This window comes from Pyxicephalus adspersus, chromosome 9, assembly GCF_032062135.1.
Source record: "Pyxicephalus adspersus chromosome 9, UCB_Pads_2.0, whole genome shotgun sequence".
Taxonomy (NCBI): domain Eukaryota; kingdom Metazoa; phylum Chordata; class Amphibia; order Anura; family Pyxicephalidae; genus Pyxicephalus; species Pyxicephalus adspersus.
In genome coordinates this window covers 13,508,400-13,527,589 of record NC_092866.1, presented here as the reverse complement: position 1 = coordinate 13,527,589, position 19,190 = coordinate 13,508,400, and the positions used below count along the sequence as shown (strand labels likewise).

The 19,190-nt window shown below is 37.8% G+C and overlaps 1 protein-coding gene across 1 annotated transcript in view; it reads left to right on the top strand.

Moving 5' to 3' along the window:
- Positions 1-544: 544 nt before the first annotated feature.
- The window catches only part of CDH5 (cadherin 5), a 37,997-nt gene continuing 19,351 nt past the window's right edge, over positions 545-19,190 (top strand). The window contains exon 1 of the mRNA XM_072422677.1: positions 545-778. Within this exon, the coding sequence (XP_072278778.1) occupies positions 605-778 (174 nt within the window). The 5' untranslated portion in view covers positions 545-604. The remainder of the gene's footprint in view (positions 779-19,190) is intronic.

Here is a 19,190-nt window from a genome sequence, read left to right as displayed (position 1 = left end):
ATTGGAACAAGATTTAATGGGAATTCTCCCCAAAACAGGCAAAACATAATACAGGAGCTCATAAGAAAACCATTTTGACCGGACCCAGGTTTTACCAGTAAGATAGCATTCAAGAGGGAAGAAGAGATCAATTTATAAATGTTTTTACCCAAGATCCCTAATTGTTTTTACCTAAATGTTACACAATATCTATTTTGGATTCAATCAAAAAAATATATGAACTGTGAGTTAAACCTGGTTCACACATTTTCTATCTAATGTGAATCCAATATGAAAAATATTTACAAAAAAATTTAAAAAAATTCATATTTAGACCTCAAGGCGGCATAAAGATTTTGATATCGGGTCCAGCTTTATACATTTAAATGTTGGCCGAAGAAAACCAGAAAGCTTTTTAATCTGCTATGAATTCTGCATTGGTAACCAGTTTCACCATTACTATAAAACACTAGCTGAAGACAGCACAAATTCCCAGTCACTTCTGTTTTCACTATAAGCTTGTGAATTTTTAGAAATAAGCAGCAAACAAAAAAAATCTGAATTGAGTTTATCTAGTTTCCTCCATTAAGTGAGCTGGTTTGAAGCCTCACTAACGTGAACAACAATGGCAGGAAGGAAGTCTGCTGGGTGGGAGTTCAACTCATTCCCAAACTGGAGAACAGTGGACATTCTGGAAAGCCGTAACTCCTATTCTTTATTCCTCGCTGAGACAGTGGCCGGTGGATTATTGTCTTCTACTTTAGTTGGTGCTGAAACAATTTTTGTTTCTTTAAAACAGGTGAGTGAGACTTAAATTTTACATTTGTTGGGTTTGCTGTGTTTGACCTTTGTAGAACAACAGTTAGCTGTACACCATAGAAAAATGCTAACAAGATTTTTTGGATTGACTACATGGTACAGACAATAGAGAATAATGTAATTGCTCCCAGGATTTTATTAGATTGAAACTCCTATAACAATGTTTATGGTCCCAGATAGTCTAGAGGTGCTCTTACCTGTCTGTAGCTGGATTGGGAATTTATCTGTCTGTGGCTAGAAAAAGATTTATATTTTTGTGATTACTATATTCATTTACAAACTACTGCATTGTATATGTTTGGAGAACAGAATTTACTCATTTTTTATTAGCTGGATAATACCAAACTACTAAATGTATATAAAAACATTCAGAAACAATATTTGAACTACATTATAACTGAATAAATGAACTTTTTTTTAACTTTTTTATTCTTGCCTGTTGACCCATGTGGATGACTTCAATAACTTTTTTTTAAAGATAGAACAGTAAATAAGTAGAAAAATCCCAGTGATAGGGATAATCTCACTGTTATCTGTGGTCAGCATACAAAGTGTTTCTATTGGAAATATCCCCTCTACAAATTTTTGGATAACAGCACTCTCCATCTCATCTAAAATGGTCACCATGAATAACAATGAGGGGTAGGCAGTGGTTTTCCTTCTCTTCTTTCTTTGTTCTTCTTCATGTTTTTTAAGATTTGTATACATTTAGAGGATATTATTGCTACCAAAATCAGAAACTGTACTGTATATCTTTCTGGTTTGATAGCTTTGTTATTTGTAAATATCAACAAAAGGGCTATGGTGAATTTCCTAATTATGCATATTGAATACTTTTCAGTCTCCATTTCATTTATTTAAAGTGTATCAGCCAGTTTTAGTTTTAAATAAAGTTGGTAAGTAATTGAACCTCTGTTTTTGAAGCTGACGGTGTTTTTGTCTTAGTCATCTATGATTTGTTGATCTGGTATTGTATCATGACTAATAGAGAGAATTTCTTTATACCTTTGAGCCATCTCCTCTTACTTCCCATTGTGTTACAAATAAATAGCTTACAGGAAAACTTCACAAATGAGCCAATAACAAAAAATCTTTACTGATACCAATAAAAAGGAGATTTCATAAGTGAGGCGTAATTTCCAGAGTGAAAAATACCTACTCAACCTTATTCAACCACATAACATTCAAATCAAATGGTTAAAAAGAAGCCTTAACATAAGTTGACAAAAGTTAAGGTTAAAAGGGCTTTTATCATAAAGAGGTAATAGGCTTGCATGGAAACTTTCCAGAAGGAGCAGATTTAAATGGCCTGATTGATAGTATGGAACTTTCCATGGGCGATGTAAAGATGGAGGTCTCTTTTAGGTCCCTAAAGAATGGAATATCACTGTCCCCAATGATTTAAATGGACTTGGCTCCGGAGAACTTTGGTCACCCTACTGAAAGGTATCCTTAAAAATGGGTCCATAGGGGGTTAAAATTATATTAAGTACCTTTGTTTGGCAATTCATAGCCCTTAAACTCTGTTTGACTCCCAAAAAAACAAGATGGGAGGAGTCCCTGGTTTCCTTGCATTGAAAAACACTAACGTTGCATCAGGGGTATTAGGGCTACTATACCCATTCTTTGGCTTGCTACACTAATTCTAAGTCAGAATTCACACCAAACAATAGAAATTGTGGCTAAAGTCTCTGTCAAGGTTACTCGATATGAGAACTTCATAGTTACTAATGTAAGTGACCAGAACACCCCAAAAATCACTTCAGGCCTCAGAATTAGGATGTGTTCTGTCCAATCTTAAAAACACTATCACACTAAATCATTATTTCAAAAAAAAAAATCCTCCCATAGGATTATATGTGAATTTAACAAATCTCTGCATTGTATTTCTCTTTAAAAGCCTCCGTTTTGTAGACATCCAAATCTGAAATGGATCTAGTCCAGGATAGAAAACATTTGCCAAGTATTAGCAAATTACTTTGAATATATCCATTCTAGCTTTACTGTTATTTCCTAACAATGCTCATTAGACTGACTTTATAACCTTAAATTATAAATTGATTTAAGGAAAATAGTTTTAACAGAAAATTATGTTTAAATATGTAAAAATTCCAAAAGCTTATCAGAGGTTGACATTTTTAAAATGAAGGTGAATACTGTGAAATTATATATATTCTGACACATCTCCGGCTTCCTGTCCTCAGTTTCTTTTACTCCTATTATAGCAATTCACACACAACAAAAGACTAAACAGTAAATGCCCCAGACCTTAATAAATCTCAATGATGGCTCAAATTAGTGAACCTTTAACAAAAAAAAACACAATTTAGGTTTTGTGTCCCTTTAATTGCGTTACTGACGTATGTCTAACCACCTGGAAATAAAAAGGGAATTTGGATTCTGCCATTATTTATAAGAGGTTAGCCAAGACCTAGATCACATCCTGCTTTTGTTTAAAAATAAAAGGAAATGAAGTATTCAGTATAAAGGATTATGCATGGCTTGGGAGTCAGACCGTATTGTGCATGATCACAGTTTATAAAATTTATCAAAAAAATAACGGAAAGTTCTTTTTTAACCCATTGTATCTATTACTATTACGTTATTCATTTAGGCACAATGCACTGAGGATGTCTTGCATACCTACATTAACATTTTCTATTACTTTATAATTATTTTAATTAGCTTTATTAGGATGCTATGTTGCTGATTATAATTAGGTCGAAACCATTTGTATGTACAATGTAATATGAAGCAATGTGTTGGGGAGGTTCAGGTTTGTATCAGAGTCCAGAAAAATATTTCACTTTCAACACTTGCGATCATAAAGTCTGATCAATAGGACCCATTTATTTACTGTATGTATGCTGCAATTTGTGTTTTTTGTATGGTTGACATCTCTTCTAATGCAATAGTGTTTTTCTTGAGTGTCAGCCATAGGTGGGGGCATTTAGAGCAGTGGTTCCCAATCTTTTGAGGCTCGCAAGTCACTAAATGCACAGACTACGGACTGCGCATGCACGGGGAGCCATGTTTCACTCAGACACTTCATGATTCCAGAACCTGCCCATTCCATCCAGGGACCCAAATTACCCAAATTCGCCCACCACCCTGAGCCTGTGATGTCTCCAGGAGACGTGGTCTGTGGCTGTGACTGGTGCACCCCCCAGCGGGGTCCTTCCGCTGAACCCGCTGGTGGGTGCACCGGCCAGAATCGCGGGCCCCCTGTCAGATGGCCGCAGCCCACTAGTGGGCCATGGACCAGGGTTGGGGACCCCTGATTTAGAGGACATGTAATTGATTGTTCTTCACTGTATGGGACAGTTCCCTAAAAATTAACATTTCTTTGTATAGATAACTCTTTTCAGAGGTTTTGAAGTTGTACGCAAAGTTTAGGGCCCACCTCCTCATTATTGATGCTTGATAGTCATTATTGATGTAAACAGGGGTGCTGATATAATGATATCAGAACCACCCCCTGCACCACTTTATTCTGAGTTCAAGGCACCATAATGAGTAACCTTCAGATGGTGTGTCCATTATGTTCTGGACTCACAGGAAGTGGGTTGAATTTTACATTAATTAACTTAGAAGTGGGCCACAGCTGGGCGTTAAATTTCCTTTGTGTGACATCACTGGGGAAACTACTTAGTCACAAACTATCAAATAGTTACAGCAAAGGACCTGATTAATAAAGCTCTCCAAGGCTGGAGAAAATACACTTTCATCAGTGAAGCTGGGTAATCCAGCAAACCTGGAGTGGATCCCATTCAGAATTGAAAACATTTGCTAATGACTTTTAGGAAATCTATTCCAGGTTTGCTGGATCACTCAGCTTCATTGATAAAAGTGTATTCTCTCTAGCCTTGGGAACCTTAATAAACCAGGGCCATTGAGGCCACAACGACCTCTAGAAGTGTCACACAGGAAATTTAGGGGATCCTTTTATAAACCCATTTATCAGCACCAATAGAAATGGTGAATGTCATAATGTCATCAATATCAATAAAAACTTACCTTGGATTCTACTTCTTTCATATTCCAATCAAAGATAACAATAACATTTAGTCTATATATGTTTTTATTTTTATTCTGATTACTGTGTACCTTTACCTTAGACCTGGCATAGCGAGAACTTTTGTTTGCAGAAACAGTAAGAAAACTGCCCACGTCGCCATTTAAATAAAGCAGCAGTTTAATTAGTTGTTACCCTCTGAAAATGGAAATACATAACACGATATTTATTGTTAAAACAAAAGTTCACTTTCCAGAACACAGATTTTATTTGGTTTCTGTCTGCAGACTCTATTTACAATGTTAGTTTATGCAGCTCATTTCTGTGCCTGTCACAGTGATGGGTATAGTACTATAGCTCATTGCCCTGAGTCTGCGGGGATAATAATTAGCAGATCTGCTTTGTAAACAGACAGATGAGATTACAAGCAGATATGTATCAAACTATAATTAATATTTTATAATACTGTGACATGATCATTCATAACAGCATGGGGTAGAAATCTTTCAGCCATGACATCCTAGAAGATGCATTCTGTTTGTGTGTGCAGTACATATTACTTCTGGTCTCCTTCACAAAATACCAAAGATGGGCTTTGGCTTGGGGAGATATTTGGAAACCTACGTAACTTATGTTATAAAGGGGTTTCCCACCTGTAGCCAAAAAGATACTCCACTGGCTGTACTATAATGGATGGATTTTTCACCTTATGGGCTGGAGATCAGAAAAGCAATCATACATGTTAGGAGATCAATGCATTGGTACAGTTATCTACCTGTCATGTTAAGGCCACTTTCAGACTTCAGGTTGACTACGGGGGCTGCCACAGGCTCAACCATGGCCCCAACCACCATTTAGTTGAATGAGAGTTGTAAACAATTGGAAGAGAGTTGGAAACAATTTTGTACATGCGTTGCATGCTGTTGCAGCTGCAGTTGGGGTGGATCATGGTGTAATTTTTTAAAGCAACAAGTCATTTTGGCCACGCTTTAGCTTTTTTCCTTCTCTGGATTAACAACCACACCCCAACCACAAATGGAAGGGCTAATAAATGTAAAAGTGTTAACCTGTTGTATGGTTTGCCACTCCTGGATGCATAGTAGCATTTTGCTATGCAGCAGGGAGTGGTTAACCCAACGGCCCACTGCAAGTTTAAAATGGGCCTAGCAACAACCCCAATGTGTCCACCCTCCTTGTGACACTAACTCTCACACACACCCTTTCCATAACCATTACACTAATTCTTTCCGAACCCCACCAGTAACCATACACACCCATGGGTGCCAGGAATTTAGATCGGCTGCTCAATAAGCTTACTAAGCAGTGTACAGGGTGGGAAGCCTATCCCCTCTTCAGTGCGCTCCATGGCTGGCAAATTCTCAATACACTACCTTCAGTGGAAGTGAAACCTGCCTTTCTCTGATTTGGGCTTTCTGGGTGTCTACCCTGTCAGGGTTTTTAGCTGCCAGCAAGATTAGTGGGGTCACTGCTGGGCCATGAATGCAGTTGCTCCAGCATTATGGACTTTAGGAACTATGGTCCCTGGTCCCCAACATTGGCCAAGACAGTATCTGCATGAAGTTTGTACATTGTTCATATACTAGTGTGGGTTCATTCCTACATTCAAAAACATACTGGTAAATTAAATAACATCCCTTAATATTGGCCCTAGACCATGTTAGGGACATTAGACCATTGCCATAGTAGGAATAAATAATTGTGAGCTCCTCTAAAGATTAGTTAAGGCTTTTCTATAATGTGCTGTGCAATATGTTGGTGATTTATAAATATAATATTGAGAGGAAACAGGTGTAACAGATTGACAGTGTATAGACAATGTACTATTGTTACTAGATTTTTCCAAGCTTTAGAGGAAAGTATTATACATTTGTATGCAACACCTGCTAATATTCCTTGCAGAAACCAAAGCCTGATATTATCCCAACAGCCACAGGTTTGGATGGTAGGCTGTACCACCCACTGATTTCTTATATCTGTAAGCAAATCTAAAGTTAAATATTATACTGTCTCACTAATCTTGCTAAAGCAGGGGCAGACCTGCTTTTTTCCAGTTATGTGAAAAAGTAAGTACACCCCATGGAGCTTTGCCTACAAATAAAGACTTGATGTATTCATTGTCATACTCTACATGAACCAAATGTGATCATGTGGAAAACAAATTAGTATACTTGAAATTTGGAACCATCTCTGGAATCCCTGGATTTTATTTCTGTATTTGTCTCCACTTTCCTTCACTTCCTATCTATGACTTGATGTCACAGGTACTCTTACCAGGAAAATGTAGAATTGTAGAGAAATGTAAGGAAGCCGTTGCAGTTTGAAACTGAAACACAATGCAATGCAGGTATAGATGTATATTATTTAAAATGTATGCTTCATTTTTTTCATGGGGCGAGGGTTCAAAGAACAAGCTGCTCTTGTGTTTTGATGGAAGATCCATGTTAAATTTCAGTTCTGCACTGATTGGGCTGAAAATAAAGTGGCTGATTGAAATGATCCTGGAATCTGGATATGTTGTATAAAGACAATACTATTGTGTGTATATAATTGAACTAAACAGACAACAAAGGGGCAGGATGTGATGGAAGGTAGAGGCTGGCTAAGTATATCCTGTTTTTGTTCAAAAAAGGAAAATGAAAACAGGATGCAGAGAATGAGCTGTAAGGGTTATAGCTAACAGTGCCCGTCTACCAGCACCTGGCAGGGGGCACAACATGAGATGATGGTGAGGGGCAGGATTCAGACATTTTTAAAACTGCCATTGGGTTCTGAATGTAAATATATGTGTTAGGTGCTAAGTAAGTAGAGTTAACATTACTTACTTTAATGTTTTATTATGTATTTATATAGCACCAACATAATATGCACCGTTTTACATTCATAGTCATGTCACTAACTGTCTCCCAGAAGAGTTCAATCCAATGTCACTACCACAGGCCAATTTTCTTGGGAAGTCAAATTACCTACTGCTTTTGTGATGTGTGAGATAGACAGAATGCTGGGAACAAACCCATGCAAACATAAAGGGAACATTCAAATTCATCCAGATAAGGCCTGCCAGTGTCAGCGCCAACCAAAATCTAAAAGATGGTACAAGAAAAATAAAACAAATTTGGACTGCCTGTAATGTGCACGAAATAGATTAGATAGATTTTAATGCCCAATATAAAGCCTTACCTCTCAACACAAAATTACTGTTCATGCACACTGAATGTATTTCTCCATGGGCTCATAAACTCTGTGCCCATGACCCATGTCCCCACTACAGCCCAATGCCTAAAGGAACGGTGTACTTGCTCCTACCAAGTGGCACCATACACTTACTACACTAAAGAGTGTAATTTGGACTTGGCTTTGTATTTGCTGTCTGATGTCCCGTCTGTCTGATGTTATGTATTGAGAACTTCCCATAACTCTTCCCTAAATCAGCCACTAGTTCATTTCCATGGCTGATTGCCACGCTTCCGCTGGGATCAGGACTGAGTGGGTTGGAAGCATCATGGAAGAAAGATGGAAGGAAGAAGCCACTGTCAGATGCTTGGATAATAAAAATCTGCTGACTCTACTGTCCATCATTTGATGGCCTCTAGTCAATAAACAATTTTAAATTAGGTTCTGTTAGACACTTTATGTTATTAGGTGACAACTCTCAATACCCAGTGGTATAACAAAAGATTTATTGTAGAGATCCCATCGGTAGCATTCCCTTGGGACATAAAATCCAAGTGCATTATTCATCTTACCTTCACCTAACAAAAGCTTAGCTATGACTGTACTTCTACTATATATTTATACTCTTATATATATACAATAGCTTTAGAATATTTTTAGTACAATGGCATTGTGTTTGCTTTGATTACAGAAGGGAGTAGTCAGTGATATGCACAGCTGATGTAAAATATTCAGCTCTCACATCATTTCCAAAAATAACTATGCTCCGTACTCCACAGCCCTGTCCATCTCTTCTCTTCCTTATCTTCTGCCATTGGTTTCCCTTGAGTCATATCCTATAGCTGGAATTTTTCTGATGTCAGCTTTCAAGTACTTGAATCTTACTTGCAGGAAATGTTTGAAGACCCCCTGTGATGGTATCCAATACCCCCCCCCCCCCCCCTTCTTTCCTTATTTTAAAACACCATTATGATGATTGTCCACTTTTATTTTTTATCTCATTCAGAAACAATCAGTGAAACCTAAAATAAAGTCCACCCTAAAATGAATACACCATGTTTTATACACTATGTGTTATTGAAACTTTATAGGTGAGATCATACCACCCAGCTTTATGAAATGGGAAAGATGGACACCCCTTACACAAAGTTGCGATTTACTAAAGGAATTTAGGCTGTTCACATACCAAACTTAATGATTACCTGGCAAGGAATAATTTAGTTTTATAAATTAGTTTAGTGAGTATGATGAGAATTTACTTTGAAATGAATACCTGATCATATATAAATAGAATTGTTTCCTTTACATACCTGAGTATATACATAAGCCAGTGGTGTTTTATCTCATTTGCCAAGTGAAATATCAAAGATATATTTATTTTGCTTTGTGAACAGCATATATTCATTCAGTAAATCAACCACACAGTGTGTAGCCCCTACCGTACTCCATATTTTTAGGTTATACCACAATAAAGACTTTTCTAACCTACTGAAACCTTTTTTTGTTTGCACATTTTATTTGGTGCCAAAACTTTATGGATAAGTGGGCATCAAACTTTTATAAGCTTCTTGGACATCCAGTTTTAAACCATGGGGTTTCATATGAAAATGATTTCTCTTGCCTATCCTCTTCTGGGAAGGCTTTACAGAAGATTTTGTGTACGTTGGAATGCCCATTTAGCTTAAAGAGCATTTGTGAGATCAGATATTGATATTAAACAAAAAGATATGATGTACAATTGGAATTCCAATGTATTCCACAAGTGTTAAATAGGGTAAGGTCTAATGGCCAGTCATGTTCCTTCACACTCATCAAACCATGTGTTTATGAAGGTTAATTGGAGGTGCATAGGGTCCAGTAATTCTTGAAAAAAAATTGTTGCCACAACTGGATGCGTAGTGCTCTAGCTTTTCATTGTATGCTATATTATTAACAGTACACATTTCTAGAAGCCATTTAAAGGAGTGTCCGTGTACTTTTGAACACATAGATGACCAAATTAAGGTTGAGTGTCCAAAATACTTTTTCCACGTAGTATAAATAGCAACCTCAAATTCTGCATTGTTTAAATTGCATAAACCTTTCAGCTTCAGTGCCAGGCACAAAGGTGTTCCCAGAGCTTACCACAGTCTTACACACTCCCAAAGACTTGAAAGAGTTTTGGATGGAAGCCAGTTAATCTTCCAGTTAGTTTTAGGCAGTGAGAGGGAACTGAAACCTCTAGGGGAAAGCCACACAAACATAGATGACACACAAACTCCCAAAACTGAGTCTCTAGCAGAAATCAAACCCAACTCTGCAGTGCTGCAAGGCTGAATTTGTAGCTCAGCTGCATCTAGAGCCTCTCAATTTACTATTTAGAAGTACACAAACAGAAGGTGGAAACAAATGCTATATCCTCACCCAATCAGGTTCAATGTAAATTACATCTGCTGTTTATTAAGCATTTAACTCACACCTTGTCAGTAAAAAACAAAACAAGCTGCTGTGTTCATAATCATTGACAGTTCGGCTACAAATACACCTTTTCTGCACTGAATCATGAAGCGATCCTGCCAGACTGCTAAGAGTATGCGGGATTCAGCACCTGCTACAGAATACACCGTGCATACAAAGCACTATGGGATATCATTCGATTTGACCTCATTATGCAGCAGCCCTCTAATAACTGTGTCTGAACATCTGTCTCCTGAGACAGATGGCATCCAGGGAGGCCATAAAATTAGCGCTACAACTTACCAGCCGTACCAAGGCCCCCTCGTATAAAATACAGATAGGTGCGTGTTTTTATTGGAAACTGCGGCCGCTAATTGATTCATGGGCATAGAGGAATTAGCCTTGTTGCGCTTATTCAAGTGATTTAGAATGCTTGTCAAGCTTATTTCCCCAATACACTCATGCAAATAATAATAATCATAATAATAATGTAGCAGAGCTATCACTTACAGCAGCTGGCCCCTTTGAAATCTGCTTTGCGGTTGCATTAAACATTTAATTTCGTATAAGATTAGACTTTCATTTTTCTCTGCCGGTACAAAGAAACTGGTTATTGGTGATATATTGCTTTTGTGTAATAGGAAATCCACACAGGTCAAAGCCAGTTTTGCAGAAGGGGAAAAAAAGGCATTGTATTAGACCTTCGATGTCCAACCTGCGGCCCTTAGGATCCCAGCAATTAGTAGTGTGAAAGAAAGCATTGTTTTATAGAAGAGGCTATATAGGAAGAAGAATTTAGCAATCTCACACTACGTTATACCAGTCTGTCTTCTGTAGCATGTCTTTAGTTTCAAACCAGGCTTGTAACATGTCTGCATCTTCTGACCATCTCCTAATGTATGTTTACAGTCTCTAGCTGTCTTTTCTACAATATGTGCCACTCATAAGTGATACCAAAAAGGGAGAACAGTCAAGACCCTTTTAGTTCCAAAACTAGACAGAGGACCCTTTTTTAGGTGGGGTTAATGTAGAACTAAACTCCTACCCTTAAAAGTGCAATAATGCAGGTCCGGGCAGAAGGCACAGGTAGTTTTTTAAGTACACACATGTCTCACAAGCCCCCATTTAATTGAGGGCATCACCATCACTTTCTTTTTCAATTCTTGGTTTTGATTTTCTACCATCTTGATTGGCTGAGGGATGACTCCCTTCATTCAGCCCCTGGGGATAACCTGAACCTTCTGAAATTAACCCGTCTGCCTAAAATTTCATCTTAGACCACCACCCAACCTCACATTAAAGACTAAGCTCTGATTTACTGTTATAAAATTTTTAAAAGAAGAAAGACAAAGTATTTAGATAAACAAAAATGTTTACCACACTAGTTATTTGGGGTTTTCAAGAGGCTCTGTTCATCTGGGCTTGGTAATAATAAATGAAATAGAATAAAAAGTCTGTGTATTAAAGCTTTAGGCTGTTCAAATGTGGCTAGATCAAAGCTTGTGCTGTTTTTATAATAGGAACTCCAAATTTCAAGATTCCAAATTTTATTGCCTTGACTTTCTGATCAAGTCCTGATGAAGGAAACCTTGATGCTTTTAAAGCAGGGGTCCTCAACGGGCCATCTGAGATGTGGGCCGCGGCCCTGACAAGATTGTGTCTCTGGTGGGTTCTGGTATCATGGCACACGGCTTCGAGTGGCACACGGCTCTTCACACATGCACCCTCCGGAGTCGTGCATTTAGTGGTCTGTAGCTTCGAACAGGTTGGGGACCACTGTGACAAACACATTTGAAGTCTTCTTCTGCAAAGGCTGTATAATTACAAGATCCGCTAAAAAGAAGTTGGCACTACCAAATACCTCTATATAAACTTTAAAAGTTGTCTTTCCTAAAGGTATCCCAAGCATGAATGGGGAAGAAACAGGTTTGCTTTGATTCCCTATTCCTAGCAGTATATGTTCTTCGTTTTGCTGCTGCATCTACAAGAAAACAGAAACTACATCCAAGTATAAATAGGCATGGAATTTACTCAATGCGATAATGGTGGTTCTTATTGATACCTCAGCCCTGTGTAAGCTCCAGCTGGAAGGGTCATTTGGAGCTCTTGGTGGCAGAAATACAGAATATGATTAATATAAAGTTTTTATATTTACTACTAGCAGGCAGTCAACTGCAAAGAATATATGTTTTTTAGGGGCAGTTAAGTTCTATAACAAACCCAAACAGCCCAAGAGGCAAGGAATGCACACTACTAAATAACTCAGAGGAAGAGAGACATAAATGTACCATGTATTAAATGTTTGTTGCTAAAATAAAGATTTGATACCTTTTTACAGGTATAAAACATCAACCTATAAATGTACAATAAAAAATACAAATTGAGCCAGGGTCTGCATTTTTTACAGTGTTCTGTAATGAATGGGAGGGCAGGAGGGACATCCTCCATCCTGACCAATTAATCATCCATATTGTGGCTCTCTATGTTTCCTTCTAAAGGTTGTCCTGTTGAACCCAGCTCATGTCCACCTCTGACATTTCTGTGGCTGTGAAAATATACAGGAAAAATAAATTATACATTTTTTTAAGCAGAAATAGTCAAATAGTCATAGCTAGCAGTAGCAGGTAATAGCATCTTTGTTGTATGTCTCCAATACAAACGAATACATATTTGATGTAATTCCAAACAGATAATTACTGCACCGGGCTTCACTATGCTAAAGCTATTTAAATCAGATGCAAATGAAAGACAGTAGGAAATGATAATAAGCATTTTAAAATATGCACTCCCGGTCCAATATGAAAATTGGATGAATCTTAATCAAAGCTTAAGACCCCCCTGATTGCCCTTTTAATTACCAGGGCTTTATTTTAATTAATCTGCATGTTCCACACCTCTCATTTGCATCTTATTAGGGAGAAGGCCGCTGGATGATACACCGCAGACGTAAAAGATGAAACCCGATAGCAAGTCATTTGGCAAAGATAATTACAAGGCAGGATATCTTAGGATATTAATACTCGTTTTATTCACTGAGAGATGATCAGACATTTATCAAATGATTTCAGGAGATAAGATTAATTATGTTTTGCTAGACACAATCAGAGCAAGGGGGCCTCATGATCAAAGTTCTGTAATAAGAAATGTGGGAATCTGATTGGTTGCTAGGAAAATGTAGACATGTTTCTTTAAAGAATATCTAATAGCACATGTATTTATTTTTTAAATCATTGCAAGGAAGAGTTACTTGTGAGTCTTTGAGGACATGTTTCTTAGTTTCCTGTACAGTGGATACAAAACGAAAAGATATATTTCTAAATACATTTGGAAATTCTCCTCCTCCCCACTACATGCTACATTTGGGATTCTCCTCCACCCCCACTTTCATTTTCAATAAATGTGGTCAGGGCAAAATGAGATAGATGAACCTCCCCAGCAGGAACATACTTTCACACACTTTACCCAAAACTAAAGCTTCTGTTGGGTTGATAACGCCATCTGTGCTCCCTGTGGGGAAATTTGTGTGTGGTGGACATAGCCAACAGGGGGAACTGACTTGGGGCTCCTGTGGGGCCCCTGTTGGTTGAGGAGGTTCAAGGGCCCTTGTGCAGAAGCACACTTTGCACCTCCCTATGCACCAATCCTGCTTTAAAGGCTGTCCATGCCATCCTGTCCCATGACAGTTTCACCTTCTAGCTCACATATGGACATCTCGGGAATAGTAAGTGAGCTACTGGTCTTCATTCCAGCTCACCAAGTTTAAATTATTCATATTTCTTACCTAACAAAAAATAAAAAATATTCTTTTACATTTTTAGTTCTGTTCATATTGTTGACAGAAAAAGTGTGCAAAACACTAAGCAATTTCTTTTTATTTACTGACATCTTTAGTGAGGGCAATCAAGCCACAGTTTCCGGAAATGGGGTAGCAGCTCATAGTGTTAGTTCTCCAACCCCACTCCGACCCCAATTCCCAAATACTTTAGAAAGGTGTGATGCTCTTCCCATTGTATTGTAGCACACATTTATAAGTAATTATGTTGAAAAGAGAAAATGTTGCTGATCTGGAGACATTACTTGCCTAGTGATTGGCACCAATTTGTATCTTAGTACTTGGCTAGGTACATGTTCGCATTGGCAAGCTTGATTAGCTTGTGAGCCCTGAGAGTTTGTCTCCCTAAACCCAATTCAGCCATCACACCCACATACATGGACTTCAGGTTGCACAGAACATGATCATGCAAGAAAAGTGAAGGCCTTCATGCATCTAAGACTAGTTCATACATCAATCAATAAACCTTTCTCTAGCTACATCAATTCTATGTGTTATGGATCACTTCCATGGCTGGCTCTCCTCTGTGCTCTTTGCAATGTTCAATCAGTTTGAAGGTCTTGCTGTATAGGTGAAGGCCAACACCGCTTGTCAGCTTTCTCAGTTGATTGATAGCTCGCCATTAGATTTAACATTTCAGGTACAGAGTGGTAATTAAAAGGTGAATCCTATTAAGCAGAGACTGTATATTAGCAGGAAGAGAATAATTTCTTTGGAGAATTATCAGTGCTGTAGAAATTAGCAATGACATAGAAGGAAATTGACCAGGATTACCTAATGCTCACAGGAAATGTTCACGTATCATAATTATAGAAGTGAGAATATCTGCTAGCTCTCCGCCCACGCTCTCTATAGATAATGGCGACCATTAAGGACACTTCCATATAGGCATTGAAGAAAGACTGCTTTAAAATAGAAAGCACAGCTCCAGCCAAAATATATTTTTTAGATAGAATAAGAAAGGGTTAGAATCTCTATTAGATTTTTTTTGCTCTCTGTTTCTCTGATGGGCATTAATCTTATGATTTTTTCTTACATTCTGTCTTAATGACATGGTGTCATTGAGACAATACTTTATTGCCTGGGTGGAAAGGGACTGAATATGTCACCAAAAAAACAATCAAAGTAGCAAAAACTTGAATTTAGTAGAGCAGTAAAAGTGTAGGTAGACTATGGAACTGCATAAGAACCCCATAGAAGTTGTGGGCTGGGTGGTTGCTGGGTTTTGGATTTTTACTGTGGCCATGATAGAGTTTGGCTTATTAAAGGTTCGCCTTTACTATTCTATTAATTTATCTATACAGATTGAACAAGTATTTGCACTTACTCCATGCTTAAATGAAGGTCCCAAAATGTCCCATTACCCTGACTTAGGTCTTAGGCAACAAAGTAGGAAGAACTATTTTCAAACCTTTTGGGTATTGTTAACAACTATTCAGCTAATTACTTAGAAAAAACATTCCGCACCATAGAAGGCTTTGATATGCTTGACCTTTTACAATGCTTTTATTAGCGTTCATGCGTCTCTGATTTTTGCTTTATATAATTAATACAACCTTTGTCAGTAAAGGTCTGTTCACTTGTTGTATGTCAGGAAAGAAGGACATGACGATTCTAAAGAGTTTCAGAATCTTGATGTATTTAATATTATACTGCTTTTGGTCATTTTTATTCTGTGCATCTTTTATATTGATGTGTACCAGTTTATATTTTACAAATAACAACTTACAGGGTGCAGCTATGACACTCTATGCAATGTATGTTGGGAATTCTGATAAGAAAAAATCAGAATTGCTTGCTTGCTTTTTCAAGAAAAAAGGCCAAAGCTGTGCCCGGACAATGTTACTTCTGTAGAGCACCATCCTATGGACTCTTTATTGCTTGCAGAATTTTGAGAGACACTTGTGGTGGTCTTGTCTCTCCTCTATAAAGATTGCCTGCAGAATTGGTAACATTTCCCCATAAATGCTTTGTGCTCAGGGCTTTTTTTACCATTCATTTATTAAATGTGAATCCTTTTAATAGGGTACAATACCTGTTTTGGGTCAGTTGTATTCTTTTAATGGCTGACATGTTTTTAAACATTTTGATATGTTTTACTATTTTACTAATACCGGTAAGTTCCCAATCATTACAGAGCACTATGGGTTTTGTAACAATAGAGCACAACAGAAGATGTTTGCTTTCAGGCTTTCTCTTTCTGGTTGAATCTTTACACAGAGCAGTCAGAAAGGAGGAGTAGAATGGGAAGAATCAAATCTGTGTATGTGTACTGTACATTTCAACTTGAACTAAAAAATGTTCAGATAAAAAAAAAATACACATATATATATATATATATAGTTATATATATATATATATATATATATATATATATATAATCACTGCATATTCCTTTTTTAACCTTTATTGCATAAAACAAAGGCAGGCATATGAAAGAATAATGCTACCCCTATGCCAATAGTTACTTAATTACTATCTAATCGTCTTTTATGAGCTTTTTGTATTTATAGCTTTTGTACCTGATTATTGATTTCTAGTTATTGAGCAGATATAACACGGTATTTTAACTGTATACTTAAACAATAAAAGAGAGCAAATAGGAGGGGTTATGCTTGCTTTTGTTTTAACTAGTATTAGAGCTAACACTAAAGTTTTGATCCAGCATAAAAGTTATGATTTTTGGTATTTTAAATGTCAGTGTAAAGCTGGTAGTGTGGAAAAAGCTATTAGCAGTTTCATCAATTATGTTGTATGGTCTTCCAAACTCAGCCTTCCTCAACATTTTTACATGATAGAACCCTTAAAAAACTTTTATGGCTTAGGAAGCCCCTGCTATAATTACTATAGCCGCAACTCACAGTACATTAGTGTGGTACATTGCTGGCCATTGGTAAGAATGTTATCCTTACAGATCCAAAAAGATCATTGGTGTCAAAAGATCACCCCTATTCACTTCTGGAGAAACCCTGAATGAGAAACATTGGCCTAAATTGTGGCATGGGAGGGTAAATCATTTTTTTTCATAGGCTAAAAGGTGCCCCCTTTTCCCATTTCACAAAGTAGAAGGTAAGCAAAAAGGCTCGGACTGGATATACACTTCTGGGCCAGTGCCTATGGAAAAAGCATGGACTGAACTGCTGTTGTGTATTTGGCTTGCTGTTGTTAACCTCCCTGACGGTATGATTATTTTAGAATTTTTAAATTTCAAATCAGTACATTTGACATTTAGAAATATTTCCAATTTTAAATTTCCTGGCGGTCCGGCCCCTGCACACTGCCCGCACACATGTCCCATGCCCGCCTGGCATCTGCATCCCCTAGCCTTTGCGTCTCCAACATTCACTCACCAGGATGGGGCCCAACGGGACGCAGATTTCAGTCAGACATCACCAAGTGCTGGAGGAGGCCACAGGCTTGTGAGGACCAGGTAAGCCCTTAATTCAACCCCGAGTGTGGCTCAGGGTTAACACTTTTTTGTAATGAAATTCAACCCTGAGCCACACTGGGGATTACCGCCAGGGGGGCTAAAAAAGCCGTTGCAAGCTGCTTTAAAGGCAGAAGGAGTTCATGTTGGTTGTTCACTTTCCCGCCAAAATGTCATTAACCAATCCAGTGATCAACTGTGCCACACTGTTCAACACAGCCACCTCCCTCTTATCTTCTCCCCAACAACTCCAAGCTGACATAAACCTGAAGAAAATATAAAGGAAGCCAACAGCTGTGTCTTTATACCTTTCTTTCTTATAAACTAAAACACTAAAATAAATATTTCTATTATCTAGAAAATAATTGAGTGAAGGGTTGATAATCCCATGAGGCCCTGACATGACAGGTTACTTTAAGAGAACATTAACAATATACAGTAAAAATGTATCTGAGACAAAGCTAAAAAAATCTGTTCCAACCAAAGGAACTGCAATCAAAATATAAAAATATAATAAAAATCTACAAAATCCTTCAGCAGTTTTGTTTCCCTGCTTGCGATATTAATAATGGTAATTTTATCTCTCCTATAATGTCACATTTTAAAGCTCCTGAGGAATTACAGGAACGTTTTTCCCAGTTCAGTTCCTCAGGAATTAAATAATAAAACACATCACTACAATAACAAACCGCACGGCATAGACAGACTCCAAGCGGGGGGAACAAAAAATAAATTGGAGTAGGTTTCATAAATACCACAAATATTATCTTTATTTTCTCTAAAGTACCTCAGGGAAAATGGAGGGATACAATAAAAAAAAAAGACCATAGGCCGAGAAAAATCTCTCGGCACGAGCTGAAGCTTTGCGTCGGCTGCCTCTTGCGCCTTTATAAATGGGAAATCCCAGAGTTCACCTGTGAAAATGGCACGTTTATTAATTGCCTGGTTTCCCTGAGTTTGTGGTAATATGACTAATAAAATGGTGACTGTCTGCAGCCAACGAGTCCTCCTATTCACTGCAATTGCCAGTCGATACGAGAGTATGTTTAACCTTCCATTAACCTTGCGTTGAAAAATCTAGAAGCCAATACTTTCGGCTTTATGAAGATGGGTTTAGTATGAACGAGACAGGCCTGTACGGTTTAATAGCCTCCGTAGGGAGTTGTAAATTAAATGTCTCTCCTCAGAAATTTCATGGCTGTCTCGCACATTCGTTTTTTTTGTAAGTACATTGAAGGCACCTCACAAAAGGTAAATCAATGTTCTTTGCTTTGTCACAGCACATTCTGCGAGGCCATGTGTGGGTTTTTTTGTGCCAATTATGTCTGGCTAGTTCAAGAGCATATTATCCAGCCTGCACAGAAGTATATTCTGCCACCATTTTAAGAGGCGACTGCTGCAATGTAGATGAAAGGGCACTTTTGTCGTGTCTGTAATGGGGGCAACTGTCTATAGACCACTAGAGGGCCCTCTACACCAAAGGCTGATTT